The following is a 23073-nucleotide window of genomic DNA, read 5'->3' as shown; positions in this document are numbered from 1 at the left end:
TCATGTTTTGCCATGCATAGCTTTCTAATCACAGCAGCTGTCTCTTGTAAGATCAAACAGTGTAAGTTAATCACCCAACAACAGTTGTTTAGCTTCTAGTATAAATGAGAGCCAGTCTACAGTTCTTAAAATGCAATTGGAAAGCAGTAAGCAGCTTGAAGTTGAAAATACAGCTTTGCAAACAAGCTGTGTCGATGGAGCAGACAGCTAGCCCATCACACTTGGTTTACTGCTGCTAAACAGCCACTATATAAGGTGCAGTATAAGGGTTATTTAATTTGGCATTTTCAAAACAGACAAGTTGACTAAGTTGTTCTGTTGAAGGAAGCTTGCAGACCTGATGGATAATGTCACTCAGCATATAAATAACTGATCTATTTATGGTGGAAATTTTATGTACTCAGAGAAGTTTGATCTACAGCATTTACTATGGGTAGCTAAGGTCTGAGTCTCCAAAAGCTTTTTCATCATTTATGTTAAAAAGTGTATCTGAAGAAATTTCATATACATATGAAGTCATCCAAGTGGCAAAGAAACAGTAGAAATGTAGAAATCAGTTCAGGCTCATTAGGTATGGAGTAAGGAATGTCAAGAGGAATGAAAGAAACACAGGGTGGACTGGAGTCCATTCCTCTACCTTTGACTTCTGTGACGGACAATTCATTCAAATGCATCATGAGTATGTCTTTTTAGTTCATAGAAATTGTACCAGTGTTTTGGAAATCCTTCGTATTTTAGAAATGTTTTATAAGGTAGAAATCCTCTGTGAGTTTCAAAAGTATTTTATGAATGTTATTTGGATTTAAATGTGTACCACTGGAACTGTACTTGAAATTACTTTGTTAACTGGAAGGTTGGAAAGGGGACCCACCACTGAAATAATGGGTAATAGCAGCTAAGCTCACCATGGAGAATAAACAGGGAAGTGAACTAGCCTTTGAAGATTGGGAAGTTACAGTAGAATCTCCCTTCAGTGAGGGTACTCATGGCTGTTTATATCTGATATGGCTTAACGTCTTCATTTGAGTTTAGAACTTTACAGTCAGCAAATCCAATACCATCACAATCTTCATCTCATAATACACATCTTTAGATGATAGTATTGACCACTAGCATTAAGTATGTGCATTTGAATGTTCACCAGTTGTGCAAAGTAACATTTAATAGGACTACACAGTTCTGCTGGCAGTGGACAGTTATATATATCTCTCTCACAGGAGCACAGGACATTCTCATCTGTACCAGACAACAATTTTTTTTCAAAGGTGTTGCTTGCTCAGAAATGTTTGTGATTATGATAGAAGGCTTGAAGCTGGAAACAAATATAATTTCCGACTACCTGTATCACATTGGAGTTTGGAGAAACAAGTAATTAACTTTTATTGAATATAATGCATTTAATTGCATAATGATGCCGATGCTTTGCAATAGTTCAACTAAGCTAAAAATGTTTTGTTGGTGATTTTCATTTGTACTGTGTTTCTGAAGTTTCTCGCTTGTCCCATAATAATCAGCCAGGGTTGATGGATTCCAGTTGCCCTGATACCATTTCTCCATGACCGCAATGTCCTGGCGAAACCTTTCACCATTCTCGTCATCGACAGGGAAGAAGTCTAAATGGGAATGGAGAAATTTAATCTTTCCTGACAAGTTGCACTTCATGGTTTTGAATGCTTGAAGCATATTGTCAACCAGCTGGTTAGGTGCTCTGTAGTTACCAAGAAAACTTTCCACAATATCCTTGAATGCCTTCCATGTAATTTTCTCCCATTCCACTAGAAGTTCTTCAAATTGTTTGTCATTAATGACCTGTTTGGCTTGTGGACCAGCAAAATTGCCTTCCTTAATCTTGGCATCAGTGGTCAGACAGAGGTAGTCTATCACATGATCTTTCTGCACTTGCCAAATCATCAGGATAGTGAACGACATTGACTTCCGAGTATCTCTGAGCTAAGCTCCAAAAGCAACAGCGCACGTTGCGTAACAAAGGTGAGGAGCCCAGGCTGTGTCTTGGTTGCCAATTTAAACCCAAAGTCAAGCTCTTAGGCTTTCTTAATAAGAGGAGTCATGCTCCATCTTTGAGATGTAAAGGTATACTCGCCACAAGTATAACATGAAGTATCACAGCTGCTTGCAACATTGGTGCGAGATTTTGCCTTGCTATGAGTGTACAGCATGCGCATCAACGTGATCGCAAACTGATATACAAGTAAACATAATGTATACAATGGTGTGCGCATGATGCTTTTCTAGCCTTTCTAAAACCTTTCTTCCCATGCAGCATCCACACTGCCTGAGCATATCCAGGCATCGCTGGACAAGATAGGAAACGTTTCAGCCTACATTGTGGGCAACATTTTAATTGACTTGAGTTCTGAATTGAAATAACAAATACAGGTGACTTAAAAACAACGGTACATGATAGGGAAATTTTATGGTGATTTTCATAATCAGAAGACCAAAATGCATAAGATGCACCCAAACGTATTCAGGAGGAAGAATTCCTGTCGTCTGGTGTCATTAATGTCTACAAACAGCAGCATGAAGTCAAAATGCCATTCATTGCAAATCAGAACAAAAGCTTTCAAGTCCTTGGCCCGAGGAAAGATGATATAACACTGGTCTCAAACACCATGTACAAGCTCTTTGTGGCACTTACATTGCTTCAGGGACAATTCAGGCTGTTTCTAATAAAATGTTTTTTGGCGTCAATCCAGATTCTCAAGTTAAGCATCCATGTATGTGCATGATGAGGTGTCACTTAAATCAGCGTTCTAAAGGCTTTGTTTTCCCTGCTAACTGAAAGCGAGGTGTGAAGTCACCTTCAAATTTAAATTGATTTAATATTAATCTCTTTTGAACTGTTGTACATTATTTTTCTGAATTTAAGGAACTTTGTGTCAATTTGGAATTTGGATATTAGCCAGAAGCGAGAGGGGAATATCTCTGTATTCAACATGTCAATTTCTTTACAAAAGGAACTTTACCAATAACGTTCATTCAGTAGCCACGTTATTCAGAGCTGGAGTAGTCTTCTGCTGCAGTAGCCCATTCATTTCAATGTTCCACATATTATACATTCATAAATGCTCTTCTGCACACCATTGTTGTAATCAGTCATTAGTTAAGTTACTTTCACCTTCCTGTCAACTTGAGCCAGTCTGATCATCCTTCTCTTATGCTCTCATTAACAAAGTATTTTTGCAAAAACAGCCGCTGCTCATTGGATATTTTTTTGTTTCTGACACCATTCTCTGTAAACTATTGGAGACGTGTGTGTGTGAAAAGCCCACTGGAGCAGCAGTTTCTGAGATACTCAAATGACCCTATCTGGCACCGAAAACATTCCACCTGGGCACTTAAATGACATTTCTTCTCCATTCAGATGTTTAGTCTGAACAACAACTGAATTCTTTGAATGAAATTAAATCACTGATTAAAGAGGTGACATAGGGTCAGAAGGTGTTGAATCGTTGTGGAACTGAAAGGGTAAAGAGACCCTGACAGGAGTCACACACAGATTCCCAAACAACAGTAACGACGTAGTCTACGAGTTACAATAGGAGATAGAAAATGCATGCCAAAAGGGAAATGTTGCAATAGTCATGGAGGATTTCAATATGCAGGTAGATTGGGAAAATCAGGTTGGTGCGGGAATCCAAGAGGGTGAATTTCTAGAATGCCTATCAGATAGCTTTTTAGAGCATCTTGTGGTTGAGCCCACTGGATCAGCTATTCTGGATAGTGTACAATGACCAGAATTGATTAGAAAGCTTAAGGTAAAAGAACTCTGAAATTTGAAAAAAAGCTAAAGTTAGATGTATCAGTATTACAGTGAAGTAAAGGAAATTACAGAGATATGAGAAAGGAGTTAATCAGAATCGACTGGAAAATAAAACTGGCACAGATGATGACAGAGCAGCAATGGCTGGAATTTCTGGAAGCAATTCAGAAGGCACTGGATATATACATCCAAAAGAGGAAGAAATATTTTAAAGGCAAGATGATACTGTTAGAGTGAGTTTTTTTGGGTCATTTGTTTACACTTAAGTGACTTTGGCCACCAGATTTCTATTTTAACTGTTTGACAATGCGCTTCCTAAAAGGGTGTGAGTTCCAGATGCTTCTGGCACCGTAGTTTGATCTAATGCTGTAGTTGCGAAGACAGTATTATCTATACATTATAAATATTAATTGTCTTCTATGTTAGCACAGGAAATGCCAAATAAGTGTATCGTAGACAACTTACATTCCTAAAGGCTGTGGATACCAACCCAGACGTGTTGGCGTCGGAAGGAAAGGATAGTGTGATATTTTGTAGTAGCTTCAAAAGGAAGCATTGTCTATGCATTGTCTATAACTTTTTAAGTAGCGATTGCCTTTGTGTTTAACATATAAGTATCGAGCCCACGTTGAGCTAGCAGACCTTTCTGCGGAAAGCGTCTCCGTCCATAAGATGCCTTTTGTACCTTGCTGTGTCAAATAAAGAAGCTGCATTGTATCTACCAGTAACTCTGTCTCTCCGGTCATTTCATCCACGCTACAACAGATACAACTATGGCTAACAAGGGAAGTCCAAGCCAACATAAAATCCAAACAAAGGGCATATAATGAGAACAAAAACTAGTGGGAAGTTAGGGGATGGGAAACTTTTAAATACCTACAGAAGGCAACTAAAAAGTCATAACAAGGTAAAGATGGAATATGAAAGTAAGCTAGCTAAAAATATTAAAGAGGATACCAAAAGTTTATTCAAATACATAAAGTGTAAAAGAGAGGCAGGAGTGAATATTGGGCCACTGGAAAATGACGCTGGAGTGGGGACAAGGATATGGTGGATGTACTGAATAAGTACTTTGCGTCAGTCTTCACTGTAGAAGACACTAGTTGTATGGTGGAAATTTCAGGGGTCATGAAGTTTGTGAGGTTACTTGGGAAGGAAGGTTCTTGGGAAGATGAAAGGTCTGAAGATAGATAAATCACCTTCGCCAGATAGTGTACACCCTAGGGTTCTGAATGTGCTAGCTGAAGAAATTATGGAAGCATTAGTGATGATCTTCCTAGATTCTGGAATGGTGCTAGAAGGCTGGAAAATTGCAAATGTCACTCCACTCTTCAAGAAGGGAGAAGGGCAGAAGAAAGAAAATTATAGGTCAGTTAGTCTGACCTCAGTGGTTGGGAGGATGTTGAGGTTGATTGTTAAGGATGTGGTTTTGGGGTTCTTGGAGGCACCTGATAAAACAGGCTGTAGTCAGCATGGTTTCCTCAAGGGAAAATCTTGTCTTAAAAATCTGTTGGAATTCTTTGAAGAAATTACAAGCAGGATAGACAAAGGAGAATTGGTGGATCTTGTGTACTTGGATTTTCATTAGGCATTTGACAAGGTGCCACAAATGAGGCTGCTTAACAAGCTACGAGCTCATGTTCTTACAGGAAAGATTCTGGCATGGATAAAGCAGTAGTTGATTGGCAGAAGGCCTTCCTAGCGTGTCACACCTGACAGTCAGCCATTCTTGTCTGGCACGTAGTATCAGGATTGGTCTCCTTTCAGATTAACTGGGTCACGATATGAACGTTCCTGACTCGACCCTGGTTTTTTATGAAGCCGAGTGGCTAGCTCGGATGGAAAGCATGCTCGGGGGGGTGGCCCGACTTGGATTCAAACTCGGGAGCCTTCACTCTGGTCCAGCAGGAGGCAAAGAGTGGGTATTAAGGGGGCCTTTTCTGGTTTGCTGCCAGTGACTCATGGTGTTCCATAGGACTGATTCTCTTTATGTTATATGTCAATGATTTGAATGATGAAATTGATGGCTTTGTTGCAAAGTTTGCAGATGATATGAAAATAGGTGGAGAGGCAGGTAGTTTTGTGGAAGTAGGGAGGCTATAAAAGGACATAGACAGTTTAGGAGAAAAGGCAAAGAAGTGGCAGATGGAAGACAATGTTGGGAAGTATATTGTCATGTACTTTGGTTGAAGAAATGAAATGGTTGACTATTTTCAAAATGGAAAGAAAATACAAAAATCTGAGGTGCAAAGAAATTTGGGAGTCCTTGTGTAGGGTTCCCTAAAGGTTAATTTGCAGGTTGAGTCTGGGTGAAGAAGACAAATGTGATGTTAGCATTCATTTCAAGAGGACTAGGATATAAAAGCAAGGATGCAATGTTGAGACTTTATAAAGCACTGGTGAGGTCTCACTTGGGGTATTGTGAGCAGTTTTGGGCCCATTATCTTAACGGGGCAGAAAATTGGGGCTGGGAGGAAAAGTGGATCAGCCATGATGAAATGGTGGAGCAGGCATGATGAGCCAAAGAGCCTAATTCTGCTCCCATATCTTATAGTCTTCTGGTCCGCATGCTCTTAGGCATTGAGTTGTTGCCACATGAATTATTTATTTTTTCAATCTTATTTTACTTTAGCAATACAGATTAGAGTATACTCTTCGGGCCCTTTGAGCCATGCTGCCTCAGCAACCCCCAACAAACCTGATCAAGCCTACTCAAGCAACAATTTGCCATGACCATTCAACCTACCCGGTAAGTCTTTGGACTGTGGGAGGAAACTGATGCACTCAAGGAAATTCCATGCATTCTACAAGGAGGACATACAGGGACTCCTTATAGAATGGCACCGTGATTGACCTCTGAACTCCAGAAAGCTCTGAGCTGTAACAGCTTGTGTTAATCTCTTTGCTCCGTGTACAGATACAGCTGTATCTAATAAAGTGGCCACTGAGTGTATACTGTATCTATGAAAAATGGATTTAAAATTGCTAAGTATATTCAAAATGTACAGTCAATGCCCACACAAAATTCCTCCAGCATTTTGTGTGTGTTGCTTGGATTTCCAGCATCTGCAGATTTTCTGTTGTTTCTTTTTTCAAAATTATGACTTTGTTTTTATTTTCTTAGTTGTAAATGGATCACAAAATAATTATCCAGCAATAAAGCACGAGAATATTCTAACTAGAAATGCCAATTTCTGGTAATTATAAAAAGTTAGCTGTATTCACTTTCTTTTCCTAATTTGCTCCCTCTGCAAAATGTCATTTGTTGAAATTTATTCAACATAAGTATATACAGACTATACCTTATTCATTCATGCCAAACATGCACTGTTCATAACAATTGCACTTTATACTGCGCTCTGAAAATTGGCTCCACTGAAATCAATGATACCCTAAAAGTGAGGTAAACAGACGAATGTATAAACTCTGAACTGCATTCAGGACAAACGTAGATGAATTTCTGAACGATAAATGAAAGTATTATCCTATTGCATTGGTCTTATGTTATCACTAATGCAGAATGTTTATGTGTGTTTGTATACATGTCTGTGTATGCTTGTACTTCTTTTGGATAGCTTGTTCTCAAGAACGTGTGCCTAAGGATATAATCCTGAAGCAAACTTTTTAAAGACGACAGTGCCCTCTAGCAATCATTACAGAATCAAGTCAAAAGCTATATATTTTAAACTTGTGTGATTACTTTCCATTAGAATTCTTTAATATTTTGTGATGCCTTCAGTTCTCTAGATATAAAGTACTGGAAATCTTTTTCTAAGCTTTCTTTGCCTCATACCTGCTCCTCCAGACTCTCTCAAAATCCCACTTTTGCAAACCTTCCTCTGATCATGTCCTTTTTTTGACTCAGTTTAGATTTTTGTCAGATTGTGCCCATGTTCAGCATTTTGTGATACCTTCTTTAATTAAATATGCCCTGTAAATGCTAGGATGTTTTTGCTATAATATGTATGGAAATTATTTTTCATACATTTTGAGAGCTGTTTTAAACTCACTGAAGTTTCAAAGATTAAAATAAATTTGAAGTTTTAAGACAACTCTGACTGCTCATATAGTGCAGCTGGCCCAGCAGAATAGCACAAGCTAACTTAGGGTTCTGAATCCTAATACCGTATTGCTATAAGCACGTAATATGACTTTTATTTTTCCTGATTTCTGTATGTTTTTGAAACCTCTCACTTTGTTCCACTCCTTGAAAATTATTTTATTTCGTTTATTGTTTGAAAAGAATTGACACCGCATTAGGTAGCGACACGCAGAGATAATTAGAGCAGGAATCCCAGCATGCCTGAACTCTACCATTAGACTCAGCCTGCCACAGCCAGATCAATTTGGCTCATTAAAATCGTACTTACAACTTTTAATTAGTGGTCAAACATACCAGAATTAAATGCAACTATGGAAATTAGTTACAAAGCATGATATGTTCTCTTCACTGTCCTGTGTCTACATAATTAGAAGTGTATGGAAACATTCAATTTCGAGCCATTCTCAAAAGAGACAGGTCAGAAATAAAACTACAACTTTGATTTAACACTCAAACATTTGAGTACAATAATCTGTGGCACCACTAAAATTACATAGCTAATGTGAAAATACATGTTAAGCATCAGATGTTACAATATTATCTGCATATTAATTCAATTAATATAAGATTGCATTTTATCAGATTCAAAGAACTAAATTGTGCACTGAGTGTCTGCTTATTATTGATGCTCAAATTTTAACTTCAGTCTGTATTTTTCAGTCAGTGGTACATAAAGCCAGCTAATTGTGTGCCTGCTTAACCAATCAAATGGAATAATCTCCACTGAGCAATAGTGTCTAAAGAAATGTCATCCAAGAGTTAATTCAGTGTCAAAATAAAGGGAAAGACTGAATTAAGAGAATGTGTGCTAGAAGAGACAAAAAATATATTTTTTCAGTGTGCTCAATAAATAAAGGTTTCTTTTTTCCCAGAGAGGTTCCCGGCTGTAAATCAAACTTATCACACTGTAAACATTGAACCATATTTAAATGGAAATGTTCTTATACTTATGAGATAAACTGGCTAACTAGCAAAAACTACATGCCAAAACATATACTTAAATGCGAAACCTCTTTGTTTTAAAAAGTGAGCAGGGTCTGTTGAACTTGTCTGTGGAGCAGAAGATTGCTTGGGTTAATACCACAGGTCAACCAAAAGCGGTTTGAGCAGAGCGGCCACTGTTGCAGTGGGCAGTGTTAAAGTGATCAGAATTTGGCGAGACCAGACGCAGGCTAGAACTTAAGTTTGAGAAGTTAGATGCATAACAAGTGTAAGCAGGATAGCAGTTCAGGCATTGGAATGCTCCTCCTGTGAGGTGTGGGATTTCTGCGTACCTAACCATCTCCCTGATGACTATATCTGCAAGAAGTGCATCCAACATCAGCTCCAGACTGACAAGGTCAAGGAACTGGAACTGGAGCTGGATGAACTCAGGACAATCCAGGAGGCTGGAAACTTCATAGATTAATTATTACAGAGGTGATCAGACCCAGAGTGCAGGAGAAGTAAAGGGAGTAAACGAGCAGTGCAGGGTTCCCTGTAGGCATTCCCCTCAGCAACTGCTGGTGGGACGGGGAGAGGGATGACCTATCAGCAGCAGCCATGCCTGTTGCAAGCTGGCTGTCCCTGAGGCTCAGCAGAGAAGGCAACAGTCAAGCAGAGTGGTAGTGATAGGAGACTCAGTAGTCAGGGGTATGGACAGTGAAAGAAAAGCCACGATGGTGTGTGGCCTCCTAGGTGCTAGGGTCCATGATGTCTCAAAGTGGCTGCAGAAGATTCTCAAGAGGGAGGATGAGCAGCCAGAGGTTGTGGTGCACATTAGCCCCTATGAAATAGGTAGAAAGGGGGAGAAGTTCCTGCACAGTGAGTACAGAGGGAGTTAGTGAAAAGGCTGAAGAACAGGGCATTGAAGTAGTAATCTCTAGACTACTCCCAGCGCCACGTGCTAGTCAGGGCGGGAATAGGATGAAAGTTCAAATGAATGAGTGGCTGAGGAAGTGGTGCAGGGGGCAGGGTTTCAGATTTCTGGATCACTGGGATCCCTTCTGGAGAAAGTATGAAATCTACAAAAAGGAAAGGTTACAACTGAACCCGAGAGGTAGCAATATCCTTGCGGGCAGGCTTGCTAGAGCTGCTGGGAAGGGTTTAAACTAGACTGGCAGGGGGTGGGAACTGGGGTGATAGGGATGAGGATGGAACATTCGATATACAGGTTGATGCAGTGTGTAGTGAGACAGTGACGATATACAGGCAGTTGATAGGGCAAAATTGTAGTCCATCAGATGAGGAGAGATCTAACATGGGGGCAAAATCGAAAAGGACTGAAGGTGTTATATTTGAAAGAACACAGTATACGGAAGAAGGCAGAATATATTGCAGCGCAGTTAGTGATTGGCAAGTATGATAATGAAGGCATTACAAAGTCATGGCTGAAAGAAGATCATAGTTGGGAGTTTAACATCCAAGGATGCAGCTTGCATCAAAAGAACAGATAGGTAGGAAAAGGCAGTGGGATAGCTCTGTTGGCAAAAAATTAAATTATGTCATTAGAAAGAGGTGAGATAGTATCAAAAGATGTAGAATCCTCGTGGATAGATTTAAGAAACTGCAAAGGTAAAAAGATCTTGATGGAAGTGATATACAAGCCTCTGAACAATAGACAAGAAGTGGGATATAAATTTCAAAGGGAAATAGAAAAAGCACGTAATACGGGCAGTGTTACAATAGTAATGGGGAATTTCAACAAGCAGGTAGATCGGGAAAATCCTGTTGGTGCTTGATCCTGAGAGAGGGAATTTGTTGATTGCCTACAAGATAGCTTTTTAGAACAGCTTGTGGTTGAACCCACTAGGAGAAAGGCAACTCTGGAGTGGTTGTTGTTTAATTTGATTAGGGAACTCAAGGTAAAGAAACACTTAGGAGGCAGTGATCATAATGTGATAGAATTCATCCTACAGTTTGAGGGGGAAAAGATAAAATCAGGTGTATCACAAAACTGAGTTATAGGGGCATGAGACAGGAGCTGGCCAAAGTTGATTAGAAGGTGACACGAGCATGGATGACAGTAGAACAGCAATGGCTGGAGTTTTTTTTGGGGGGGGGGTTAAATTGGAAGGCATAGGATAGAGACTTCCATAGATGAAGTACTCTAAAGGGAGGATGAGGCAACATTTGCTAATAAGAGACGTCAAAGACACCACAAACACAAAAGAGAGGGCATATAATATAGCAAAAAATAACAGGAAGTTAGAGGATTTGGAAGCTTTTAAAATCCAACAGAGAGCAACTACAAAAACCATAAGGAAAGAAGAGATGAAATATAAAGGAATGCTAGCCAAACATACTAAAGTTTTTTCTCCAAAAATATAGTATAAAAAGTAAAAATGGGGCAAATGTGAAAATTGAACCATTAGAAAATGACACTGGAGGGGCAGTAATGGGAGGCATATAAATGGTAGATGTACTTAATATAGTATCTTGTGTCAATGTTCTCCATGGAAGATATGAGCAGTATGTTATTAATTCAAAATGTCAGAGGACAGAAGTGAGTGTAGTTGCAATTACTAAGGAGAAGATGATTGTGAAGCTGAAAGATCTGAAGGTAGAAAGGTCACCTGGATCAGATAATCTATACACCAGTATCCTTAAAGACTGAGATGAAGAGATTGTGGAGGCATTGATAATTATCTTTCAAGAATCACTGGAAAATTGCAAAAGCCACTCCATGCTTTCAGAAGGGACGGTGGCAGAAAAAGACAACTATAGGCCAGTTAGCCTGACTTCAGTAGTTGGGAAGATGTTGGAGTCCATTATTAAAGGTAAGGCTTTGAGATACTTGGTGCACATGATAAAGTAGGTCAAAGTCAGCAGTTTCCTTAAAGGGAATCTTGCTTGGCAAATCTATTGGAATTTCTTTGAGGAAATAACAGGCAGGATAGGCAAACTAGAGTCAGTAGATGGTGTTTACTTGGATTTTCAGAATGCCTTTGACAAAGTTCCACACATGAAGCTGATTAACAAGAGCCCATGATATTACAGGAAAATTATTAGCATGTATAAAGATTTAGCTGACTGGCAGGAGTCAAAGTGTCGTAATCAAGGAGGCCTCTTCTGGTTGGATGCTGGTGACAAGTAGTGTTTCGCAGGGGTCAATAATGGGACCGCCTCTTTTCACATTATATGTTCATGATTTGAAAGATGTAATTGATGATTTTGTGGCCAATTTTGCAGACAAAATAAAGGCAGGTGGAGGGAAAGGTAATGTTGAAGAAGCACTGAGCGTGCAGAAAGATCTGGACAGATTGGGAGAATGGGCAAAAAAGTGGCAGGTGGAATATGATGTAGGAAATTGTATGGGTCATGCACTTTGGTAGAAGGAATAAAGGTGTAGACCATTTTCTAAATGGGGAGAAAATTCAAAAATGAATGTTCAAAGGGACTTGGGAGTCCTTGTGCACAAATCCCTAAAGCTTAACTTGCAGGTTGTGTCAGTGGAAAGGAAGACAAATGCAATGTTTGCATTCATTTCATGAGGACTGGAATATAACAGCAAGGATATGAAGCTGATTCTTTATAAGGCATTGATCAGACCACACTTGCAGTATTGTGAGCAGTTTTGGGTCCCTTATCTAAGATAAGATGTGCTGGCATTGGAGAGGTTCAAAGAAATTCATGAGAATGATCCAAGAATAAAAGGGATAATGTATAAGAAGCAATTGGTAGTTCTGGGCCTGAACTCACTGGAGTTTAGATGAATGAGGGGGACTCTCATTGAAGCTTATCAAACATTGAAAGGTCTAGACAGTGTGCATGTGGAGAGGATGTTTCTGATGATGGGTGAGTCGAGGACCAGAGGACACAGGCTCAGAATAGAGGAACATCCATTTATAACAGAGACGTGACGGAATTTCTTTAGCCATTGTTGTGAATTTTTAGAATTCATTGTCAAGGATGACTGTGGAGGCCAAGTCATTGAGTATATTTAAACCAGACTTTAATCGGTTTGTGGTTAGTCAGGACAGCAAAAGTTACAGGGAGAAGGCAGGGGAATGGAGGAATTTAAGGTGGGGGGTTATATGGGAGGCAGGGTTTAAGGGTTGGCACAACATTGTGGGCCGAAGGGCCTGTATTGTGATGTACTGTTCTATGTTCTATATTCTATGGAATGGAGTTGAGAGACATAATAATAAGTCAGCCAAGTTGGTACGGTGAGCAGACTTGATGGGCCAAATGCCTAATTCTGCTCCTATGCCTTATTGTCTTAGAGATGTCATACGTTCCTATTTCTTCATTTAACTAAAACAGGCCTCTGTCTATTTTATGCTGTAATGGTGAAGCTATTATTGCTATTACTGTTTCTGTAAAAGCACAAGATTTTCTGATGTTTAAGAAAGCTAATGTTTTTCAGTGATATTTTTAATTAAAATTATTTTCACTAGCTATGTCAATTTTAATAAAGCACTGTGAATGCTGGAAAATTCATTTTAATTGTCATTAATTACCATTAAGAAAACCTTTGTTTATTTTGAAAGCTATAAATAGGTTAACTATCAGAGAATTATAATAGAACTGTACTAGCAAGTGAAAAAGTTCATCTTCATTGTATTATGATTCTAACACCGTTGAGACCTTCCAGATTAATGCACAGTTCTTTCTAGATTCATCATAGGATGAACCTTTTGTATTAGACCACAACAGATTTTAAGTACATATCAATGTCAGGCAGTAGATGTTATACCGTCTATCACATCTCCATACACTGATGCAACCATCTGCTGCAATTTTTTTTATTTCTTCACAAAAATATGCACATCCTTCTCTATAGTGACTTCTCTGTTCAAGAAAGCTTAAATGAGGACATTACGGAGGTTTGAAATCAACTTCAACCACTGCACAAGCAACATTCTGATATCAGATTTTTGATTACCACATAAAGGATTAATACAAAAAGTTAAAACTATTTAAAAATACCAATACTTATATTGCTACAAAATCTGAATAACTAAATAGGATAGTGAGAATCTAAGGCAGGAAGAGCAGCTCCAGAATCCTGCACAGTTAATATGGAAGATCTTAAAAAAAAAGAGAGAAGTTAAAGAATATCCACAAAGAGTCCTGCATAATTTTCACTATCAGATGCACCTTCCCCTTCCATATTTGTATTTCAAAGGGAACATTCTTCCACCACATTCTGGTCCACTCTTCTATCCCTATCAATCATTTCTTTTTCATAAAATGTTTCCCATGACAGGAGGTACAATCCCTGTCCTTTGAACCTGTTGAGCCATCCAAATAGTCCTTCCAAATGAAACAGTGATTATCCTACATTTCTTCCATGAAATGTGGTCTCCTTTGCATTCAGGAACCAAATGCAGACCTGACTGAATGTTTTGCAGAGCACCTGAGTTCAATCTGCCTGAGTGAGAGTGAATGTAAGCTGAAGAATCAAACCCTCATCTTCTATCAGGACATGCTGCAGCCTTCTGGACTCAACAACTTCAGGTAACTTGCTTTCTCCACTTGTTTCTCTGTTTCTCCATTTCACCTGGCCACCTTTGCCATGAGTCCTCCATCTGCAATAATGACCCAATTATTTTCTCTCTCCAACAGTACAGTCTGACCTGATGGGTAGTTTCTACATACATGCATGTTAACGGTTTTTAATTTGTGTTTTAAATACCATTCCCCACCCCAATCAGCCAGATTGCTACACGAACAGCTATTGTCATAGCAACACTGGCTTCCCCATTCCTTAGATTCAAGATTCAAGATTCAAAATTATTTAATGTCATTTCCAGTAGACAAGGGTAAAGGAGAACAAAATGACTGTTACTCCGAATCGGATGCAGCACAATCAAACACAATAATAAATATACATTAAATATAAATACACAAGATTGCTCATATATATTTATATGGATTGTATGTAAATAAAGTGATATGAGGTACCTAGGTCAATAAATACCTCTCCCATACTCTCTGCAACTTGATAATAAATTGTTTTCTCTCTTTCCAAATTCTGGTCAAGGCTTTAGCCTAAGATGTTATCTATGTTTTTCTTTTCACAGATTTTGCCTGATCTGCTTTCATCTTTTCAGCATTTTCTGTATCTACATTTCCATCATCTTTCTTTAAATTTTTGTCTCCTAGTTCCAGTTTACCCTCCACGTACAGATTGGCCACTTTGGAAGCAATTGAACATACTGAGCTTGTATCATTAAGGTTTAGAAGAATGAGAGGTGATCTTCCTAAATCGTACAACATTCCTATGTATCTTAATATAATGGTTGCAGTAAAGATATTTGTCCTGGTGGAGGGCTCTAAAATCCAAGGGCCACAGTCTCTGAATAAAGGGAAAACCATGTAGGAATAAGAACAGGAGAAAAATTCTTTTCTGAGTATGCCAATTTTTGGAATCAGAAGGCTATAGGAGCTTGGCCATTGCTATTACTCAAAGAAGACAGATTGATATGGAGATTGTGTGGGAATAAGAATCAGTGGTAGAGGATAAGACATGATCTTGAAGAATGAACATGCAGGTTCAAGTCTACTGCTGCTCTTGATTGTAGTTTAATAGAAGAACCAAATTTATGATTTCCACCCAAATGGAGTGTCACTGTAATTGTGGCAAGATTCAACTTCCAGTACATTTCTTTGAATAAGTAAGACTCTGGAAACCGACATTATGCTGGCCATAATTTTGTTTTAAATCCCATGATCTTTTAGGAACATAAAGAAAGGCAATCATAGCAATATGGCAAAATGTTGGATGAAATGTGCCCTTCCTATCATGGCTGCTTTGATTTGACTTCTGCTCCAAATTTCTGACTGTTCTCCATTATCCTTAACTCTACGACAATACTCTGTGCATTTCACAAGGTACAGTATCACCAAGTAATTGCAGCTGTGGCAAGGATTCCTAGATAGTATCCCTATGTCCCCCTTGTAATAGGGGGCAACATTTCACTTGTCTTCCTAACTAGTTGAAAACACATGCCTGATTTTAATGTTCATATCTACGGACATCAAAATCCCATTGTTCAGTAGAAATCTAGATTCTTTCCCCACTGGAAAATATATATTGCTTTCAATGTTTTTCCTACTTATCAGCCAGTTTTCAGCAAGGAGATCCACAAAATATTGTGTAAAATTATGCTCCTAAATCCACACTGTTCTTAGTGTAAAAGGTTTGCTGAAGATATCAGCAATGTCAGGAGAAAGAACAAAAGATCACATAGTTGATTTTCAGGAGGAACAGAATAGCAATTTGCATAGGTTAGATGAGCTAAATCTATGCATTTGCAATGTTGGCTACATGAAGAATTTGCGCTGCTTTGACAAAGTAACATTTATAACACATAGTGTCACAAAATGTTTTGAAAACCTTCTTCCTCTCTGCCATCATATTTATGAACAGATGATGAACCCGTGAACACTACCTTATTATTTATTTTCCTTGCACTATTTATTTATGTTATAATTTATAGTAATGTTATGTATTTGCACTGTACTGCTGCCACAAAATAATTAAACCCAATCTTAATTCTGATTCTTCAGATCTTCTGCATCCCTCCATTTTGTGTAGTACCTGCATTATGGCTGCAATTTTCAGTTAGAAACCTTTCCACATACAAATCTTTCAAAAGGTTTCATACACCAAAATACTGCATCTGACATAGCAAGCCTTCTGTGCTAAGCAGAGTAAAATGAGAAATAACAGATAGGGCTGTGATGACCTTACCAGTCAGGATGGTAGTGTCGTTTGATTGGAATGGGTGCAGGTGGTAAAGATGACTTGAGGAAAACAATGGCAGTTTGCTTTTATAGTCAGCAGATAGACATGCTAGGACGTCCAGGTATAGTTTCATGTTTCATGTTACTTACATGCCACCTCTCATTCTATTTCTTAGTGATCTTTTCATGAAGTGTATAAATAACATTATAAATAACAGTTAAAGAATTGTGCTGATAAGTTTTCCTCAAAATTACCAAAAGATTAGAAAATTATCCACCTTAAGAAACACTTTAAACCATTTCAAATAAAAGCTAACAAATACAATTTCCCCTAAGAGCTCCAAGCTTATAATTCTTCTTCACATACTAAACAAGGGCTTTACAATAACTTTTTGGTGTTCAGCAAATAGTTCTGGTTTTAAAATCTCGGAAAAGATGGAGGCATTGTAGAAACATGAGAACTCAGATGTTATGTGTTTCTACCAAGAACAACAATACATTTTAGAAAAGACTGGTAGAAACTCTTAAAGTTATGAAATTATTTGATAAGGTAGATATAGGTGTTCCAAACCAGAGTACAGAAATATAATTAAAATAGATCATATGTATTAGAAACATCACAAATATTTGAAACAAATAACTTTGATTCACTTAACAATGGATAAAAGTACGCAGTTGAAGAAGAGGTAGTGGCAAGATGGAAGTGTAAGGTATCTTACTCTTCCAGCTCACGATGTGGTACAGTAAGTGTTCCATGTGGACAAGTGAAACAATTGGCTACAATTGGCCCATCTCTACACTATAATGACATAGCTTTCATAATCAAATGCTCTGGGAAATAATTCCAGAAGCTGATTTCTCTGAGTGTCCATGTCCTCTTCTAATTACTATTACATCATGGATATGATAGAAAGATTTCTAATTTTAGCCTCTAATAATTCTTACACAAACCGTTTTCCTACACCATTCAACCTCTTCTCCTAACAAACACAACCTTCTCCGAATGCAGCATAACATCACATGATCTTGGCGGAGAATTGGTGTATCTGTAAAAAAAATGTTTGAACTGGAAAGATGTCAGATTTTATTTTAGAACACTGGTAGCAACCATTTATGGCTCTGTCAAATGTGAGGCAGGGAAAGATTTGTGGAAGACAGTCTAATCATTCCTTTCGAGCTTGTCATCCATACACACCAGGTCTCATTTGTTCACATATTACATCCTGAAATGTTATTTTTCTGAAAGTAATTATCCAATTTGCATTTGAATAAATCAAGTTTAACAGCTTCTACTCTCTTTCTAGAGACCCTCTTCCACAGACAGGTCTTCCAGTTGTTGAAATATTGTTTCTCTTAGATCCTCTTTGACACTTCTCAAATGCAGGTCATGTTATTTACTTCTACTGTTCAAAACGAGGTAAAAAGAAACTTAACATAATTCATATTATCTAGTTTCTTTAGAACTTAAACAGCAACCAAATCACCAATCAACCATCTTTAATCTAGCAGCATTGCATAACTGTACATAATCTGGCAGTACATTTTGTCCCTCGCTTATGTGGAATCTAGTTATGGTTCATTTGCTGGCTACAGAATTGGATGAGTTTGACAGTATAATATCTTAACCCTGCTTTCATTTGTAAAACCTTATGAGAATAGAAAATCTGCTCATCAATGAGGCTTACATAAATTGAATTTAAATAAGTTCAATATTCAAGGAAGTTACTGTATTGTTTTTGGGGTTATTTTTGAAATTACTGTATTCTTTATTTTTTTATTTCCTAATTTTGATATCAGGTCTTTCTGATCGTTATGCTGTTCAGGGGACTTGACATCAAAATTGCAAGAATTCAAATACTTTTTAATAGAACCTACCACAACGATTAAATATAGTATTAAAAGCTATTAAAATAAATATCTAGTGTTGATGTGTGTTGCTTGTCATATTTAATACTTGGATGAAAGTATAAACATGGCAATAAATTTTGAAGCTCCTTTCTGAATCAATGGAATGTTTAACTATTCCATTGCATTATACTTTGTCTTGCGTCAAAATGAATTCTGAAAATAAATATTGTGTGGAATTTTTCCTTTATTTTCCAAGGACTATAAAAGTGTTGGCCAGTACAAATGACCGTGGCTGTCTGCTGAATGGGACCTCTCCTACTGAGGAGGAGGTAAAGCATCTGTTAATAAACCGATTTTGAGTGTTCCCTTGGGAGATGTGGGAGGTGATTTTAAGTGACAAGAACTTGACACGTTGTAACTGAAGCTGAAAAAAAAGCCAGGCAAAATAATTAGAGCCAATTCAATTGATGACAAAACACCAAATATTGTTTTCGTATTCCCTGACCTTGCATTAACATTGAATCTTTTTCCGCGACTTCCAATCGAAATTGTGCAGCTGCCTGTTGAATAAAGTGCTTTTAACTCCTTTATAAATGTCAAATCTATCCCGATAATCAAATTATTAATGAGTCAACATCAGCATTACAAGTCGCAGATTAACCTACCGCAAAATCCCATGGATAATATACAGACAAATAAATAACTTATTCTTAAGGGAGTTTCTGATTTCAAACTTCATCTAGAAAAGTATCGCAAAATACACCTACATTCCACCATCAAAAAAAATACACAGATAGGATATTCATAACGACGGTAAGAAAGAGTTTATTTCGTATACTACAATATTGATGTCTTTATCTGGCTTTGCCAACACCCATACCGTTTGCAAAAAAGTCAGTTGAAGAGAAGTAAAGGAGCCGTGCTTGATTTTGTTCGCTTAATGTATGTGAATTTAAACTTCAGGACCCTCTCGACAAAGATGCTGATTACACGCACTGTAGTTATCAGCCCCGTTATGAAAAAGCTACAAGGTAATAGATAAGTATACTGTAGCTTTAAGAGAATATATCGGATTTATGAACATCATTATCGCTTGTGCCAGTCATAAAGCCTCTCGGGATATAGAATCTTATAATAGGCACTAATCCCCTAGCACCCGGCTCCTTGATCTTCCTCCATCATTTAACCTTTCCGCCGATTTTTAGCATACAGCGTGACCTTGAGCAAACAACAGATCGTGCTGGAACCTCACGTGCCAGATTCAGCTCCTATTTTTTCTCTCTCTGTGAAATCCTGAGTTATAGTAAGAATGAGTAGCGAACATCGACATTGCGCGCACTAAAATCGGGACAAAGATTGCCAGCGCAACATTAAGACAGAGTGATTCCAATATTATTCTTCCGTGTTTGATAACAGCATCGCAGACTTGTCCAAATAATAACGACTGGCTTTACTCACCGCCCAGCGCTTGCTTCATAACGAAATCCATGGTGCTTAACTAATTGTCTTCACTCCTAATTTAAGAAGCTTTCATTCAGATTTGCTGTTGAATTGCCCAAGAACGCCGTCAGACCTGGAAACAAGATATAAGGAAAATAGATTACAGTGTGTTGTTGAATTGCTTCGTTCTGCACTCTCGCTTTGCTGGAAGTGAGTTCAGTTTACAGCTTCGTATACTTATATTGGTAGGCTATAGTCCCATATTTTACAGGACGTGTGTACCGTTGTCTTAGTCTCTGTGAAATGGGATCTACGGACGCCGACTCCTTTTTCATTTATTTTTTGGATGTACAATAACTAAAGGCGTGTCTGCAAGTTACGGACGCCGTAGGAAGCTACGTTCTGTAGGCAGTATGACTCTCTCTAGTGGTGGAGGTGCTTCTTGCAGTTAGTTGCCTCAGCCTTCAATTTTACGCTGGTGTGCATACTTGTCACATCAAACGCCGCGCTTGTACGTGTTATTTACTTATCGGCTTGCTTCCTGGTGACCTTTTCAAGATCTATGGCGAGTCTCACTGACGATGTTGACAAGTACTTTGTTCTTTGCTTACAGTGAATTGTTATGTTTGGGCGGGATTTGATTGCTTCGAGCTAGGAGCGTAGTATTGGTCGCTGCAATTTGTGAGGAGTTAAACAGGAATTTACATGAATGTGTAATTTCATTCAGGTCACTGACTGACAATTGTAATGGGAGGCTTCCATTCGATAGGGCAATAGGGGCTAATACAAATTTATGACAGGAAGATACCATGAGCAAATTTGGGAAGAAGCAATCCCAGCTCTGCAGAATGCCAGCATTTACCGTGCCTAATTTAGTTCCCTATGGGTCATCATTAAAACATTGCGGTTACTCCCTGGGAGTTAGAAATTAAACGTGAAGACGCGAACAACTAAGCTTCAAAGAAAATTATAAACCCAATTAATATGACAGACGGCGACCATGCGAGCTTCGCCTTTGATCAACTGCGGCTCCAGTCGCAAAAGTAGCAAGTGCCAGAAAGACACTAGTAATTCACTTTTCTATGCCAAGGTGCTCTCTGTCTCCGGTGCGTCTGCCAGCATTGTTTGTGCATACTGGGAAGGTACTTTGCACATTCGGTTATAAACACCCGCTTGGATCACGGCCAAGGATACCCAGTTTTTTTTCGTGAGCTTTCTAAGTATGGAAGTAATTTTCCTTCCTATGTTGCTATATTGTTAATTGTCGCCATCACTGCGACCAAAGGCGCAGATACGATGCCGCTATCCCTAAAACGCCGCAAGCCGGCATGGTAGGGCAGCCCCTTCCCAGGCTGGTGCCCTGAACACATTTGTAACAGGTGCCTGTAGCACTGGGTTCTGGAAACAAGTGCATCCACGGCGAACTTGCATCAGAGACCGTTGTCTCTATTGCGTTACAGGTGTTTGGCATAATTATACACAAAAGACTTTAGTGTAGTTGGTAGATTGAACATAACCCCACAAGACAGACCCCTTTGCTGAGAGCAATACATTGACCATACAGCATTCAGTCGGTACTAATAGTCACGAGTATTCGTCTCCTTTCCCCCCAAAAAGTAAATAAAAATCAACGCAGCCTCACTACTTTGAGCAGGGATCTTGACCACTGCGTGGTACAGCTGAGTTTCTGGGAAGAAAGAGCCCAAGCGCATTCTGCATACGCACCTTTAAGTATTCCACACGCATTTTCACCGCTGGCAAAGTAAAGGGGCGGGGCATGCGAAACAACACATTTTGAAATAAAGCACGGATTTTAGCCTGGTTCTTCCCCACCCGCCATATATCAGTAACATTCGCTGAATAGTTACCGTCTTAGGGACAGCGCAAGTTATTAACTGTGCAATTAAGGATAGGGAGCTTCTGAGACACATTAAAGCCAACTGGACCGTTGTCGAAAAACCACCCACCCCCGGCAGCTCTGAATGAAAAAAATAATCGATCTTACTTGAGATTGATCGATATGCGGAATGTTTCGACCTCAGTCTCAGTAGGTGCGCGTGCAGAATACGTTTCGGTATCTTTCTTGCCTGCAAGTCACTTGCACCACGTTTTCGTCGAGATTTCTACTTAGTTTGACGACAGCCCGTGAGGGGAGAGTCCCGAATATTACGATCTAGACGCCACGAGTAATCTACACCAGGAAACTATTCCCATCACCTTCCGCCCACAATTTCCAGCTTCAGTATACAGATCTGCTTTCAGTTTTGGCCCTGCCGGTATTTTCGAGCAAACAACTTCGCTGTTACTTGCACTGCTGATTAATATTGATTCAATGCGTAGAGTTTCTTCCCACTCACCATCAATGCACATGGTTTAGGCAGGTTAGTGCTGGTTAAGCACAATGAAATTATTTATTCCTCTATGTTAAAGCAAACTAAGTATAAAGGATATATGTGAGGGATCGGGTTTACAGCAATCTCTTACTTTATTTTCTTTGCATTAATTGAACTACGGTTTCGTCATGCCGGCTTGTAACTCTCCGGGGAGCTGCTTTATGTTTACGCGCATGGCGAGATAACCATTTCCTCTTCTTAGCTGATGCGCGTGATTTCCTTCTGGTCCAGAGCTCAGTGTACGCTTACCAACAATGACAATGACCATGGCAAATTAATGACCAAATGTTCAAGTGGGCCTCAAACAGATCGTGGCCGTAACCCGCTGTGCCAGAATTAATGACAGGCTTCGCGCTTGCATCTGCACTGATACCTGTTGCAAATCGGAAACAAAGCACCCATTGCTGTTTCATCTTCTCAACACCTTGTCCTGGCTGGTGGGTGCGAGTTTACTTCATTTTGAAGGCTTTAAATATTTCTCACTCTTTCTCATTAACACCCTGAAGCCATTCTCGGCCCCCTCTTGTGCCTTTCCTTTTGTTGAACCTGCCCTTTTGTGATATTACTGCCTATCCGTCAATCTCAACACTTTACGAGGAATTCGGCTCCTTCCTTTTGCGGTGTTCGTGTTCTCCCCTCGACCTTCTTTCTCGCTTTTATTTCCCAGGTGTGAAGAGGGAAGGGTTTCAAACCTAAACCTCCTCCTCCGAACTTGAAACAGGAGTCACTCGTCTCAAAAAGTATACCCGGGGATTTGTTTCAAATTTGCAGCCTTTACCTTTTTTTTCAAGTAGTTGAAAATCAGAATTATTGTTCATAAAATTGGACGCCAA

General features: G+C 39.0%; 1 protein-coding gene across 5 annotated transcripts in view; it reads right to left on the bottom strand.

Moving 5' to 3' along the window:
• Positions 1 to 22003, bottom strand: part of LOC140200823 (complexin-2) — a 153787-nt gene extending 131784 nt beyond the window's left edge. The window contains exons 1-2 of one of the 5 annotated variants that reach the window (XM_072264442.1): positions 21853 to 22003; positions 19866 to 19980 (exon numbers count right to left, since the gene is read on the bottom strand). In XM_072264442.1, coding sequence (XP_072120543.1) covers positions 19866 to 19896 — 31 coding nt within the window. In that variant the 5' untranslated portion in view covers positions 19897 to 19980; positions 21853 to 22003. Of the gene's footprint in view, positions 1 to 19865; positions 19981 to 20129; positions 20230 to 20373; positions 20400 to 21489; positions 21540 to 21572; positions 21594 to 21852 lie in introns of those variants that run through there. The other 4 variants (XM_072264443.1, XM_072264445.1, XM_072264446.1 and 1 more) reach the window with 4 other exon arrangements.
• Between the last annotated feature and the right edge of the window lie 1070 nt (positions 22004 to 23073).

This window comes from Mobula birostris, chromosome 7 (assembly GCF_030028105.1).
Source record: "Mobula birostris isolate sMobBir1 chromosome 7, sMobBir1.hap1, whole genome shotgun sequence".
Taxonomy (NCBI): domain Eukaryota; kingdom Metazoa; phylum Chordata; class Chondrichthyes; order Myliobatiformes; family Myliobatidae; genus Mobula; species Mobula birostris.
This window is presented reverse-complemented; position numbering and strand designations above follow the sequence as displayed.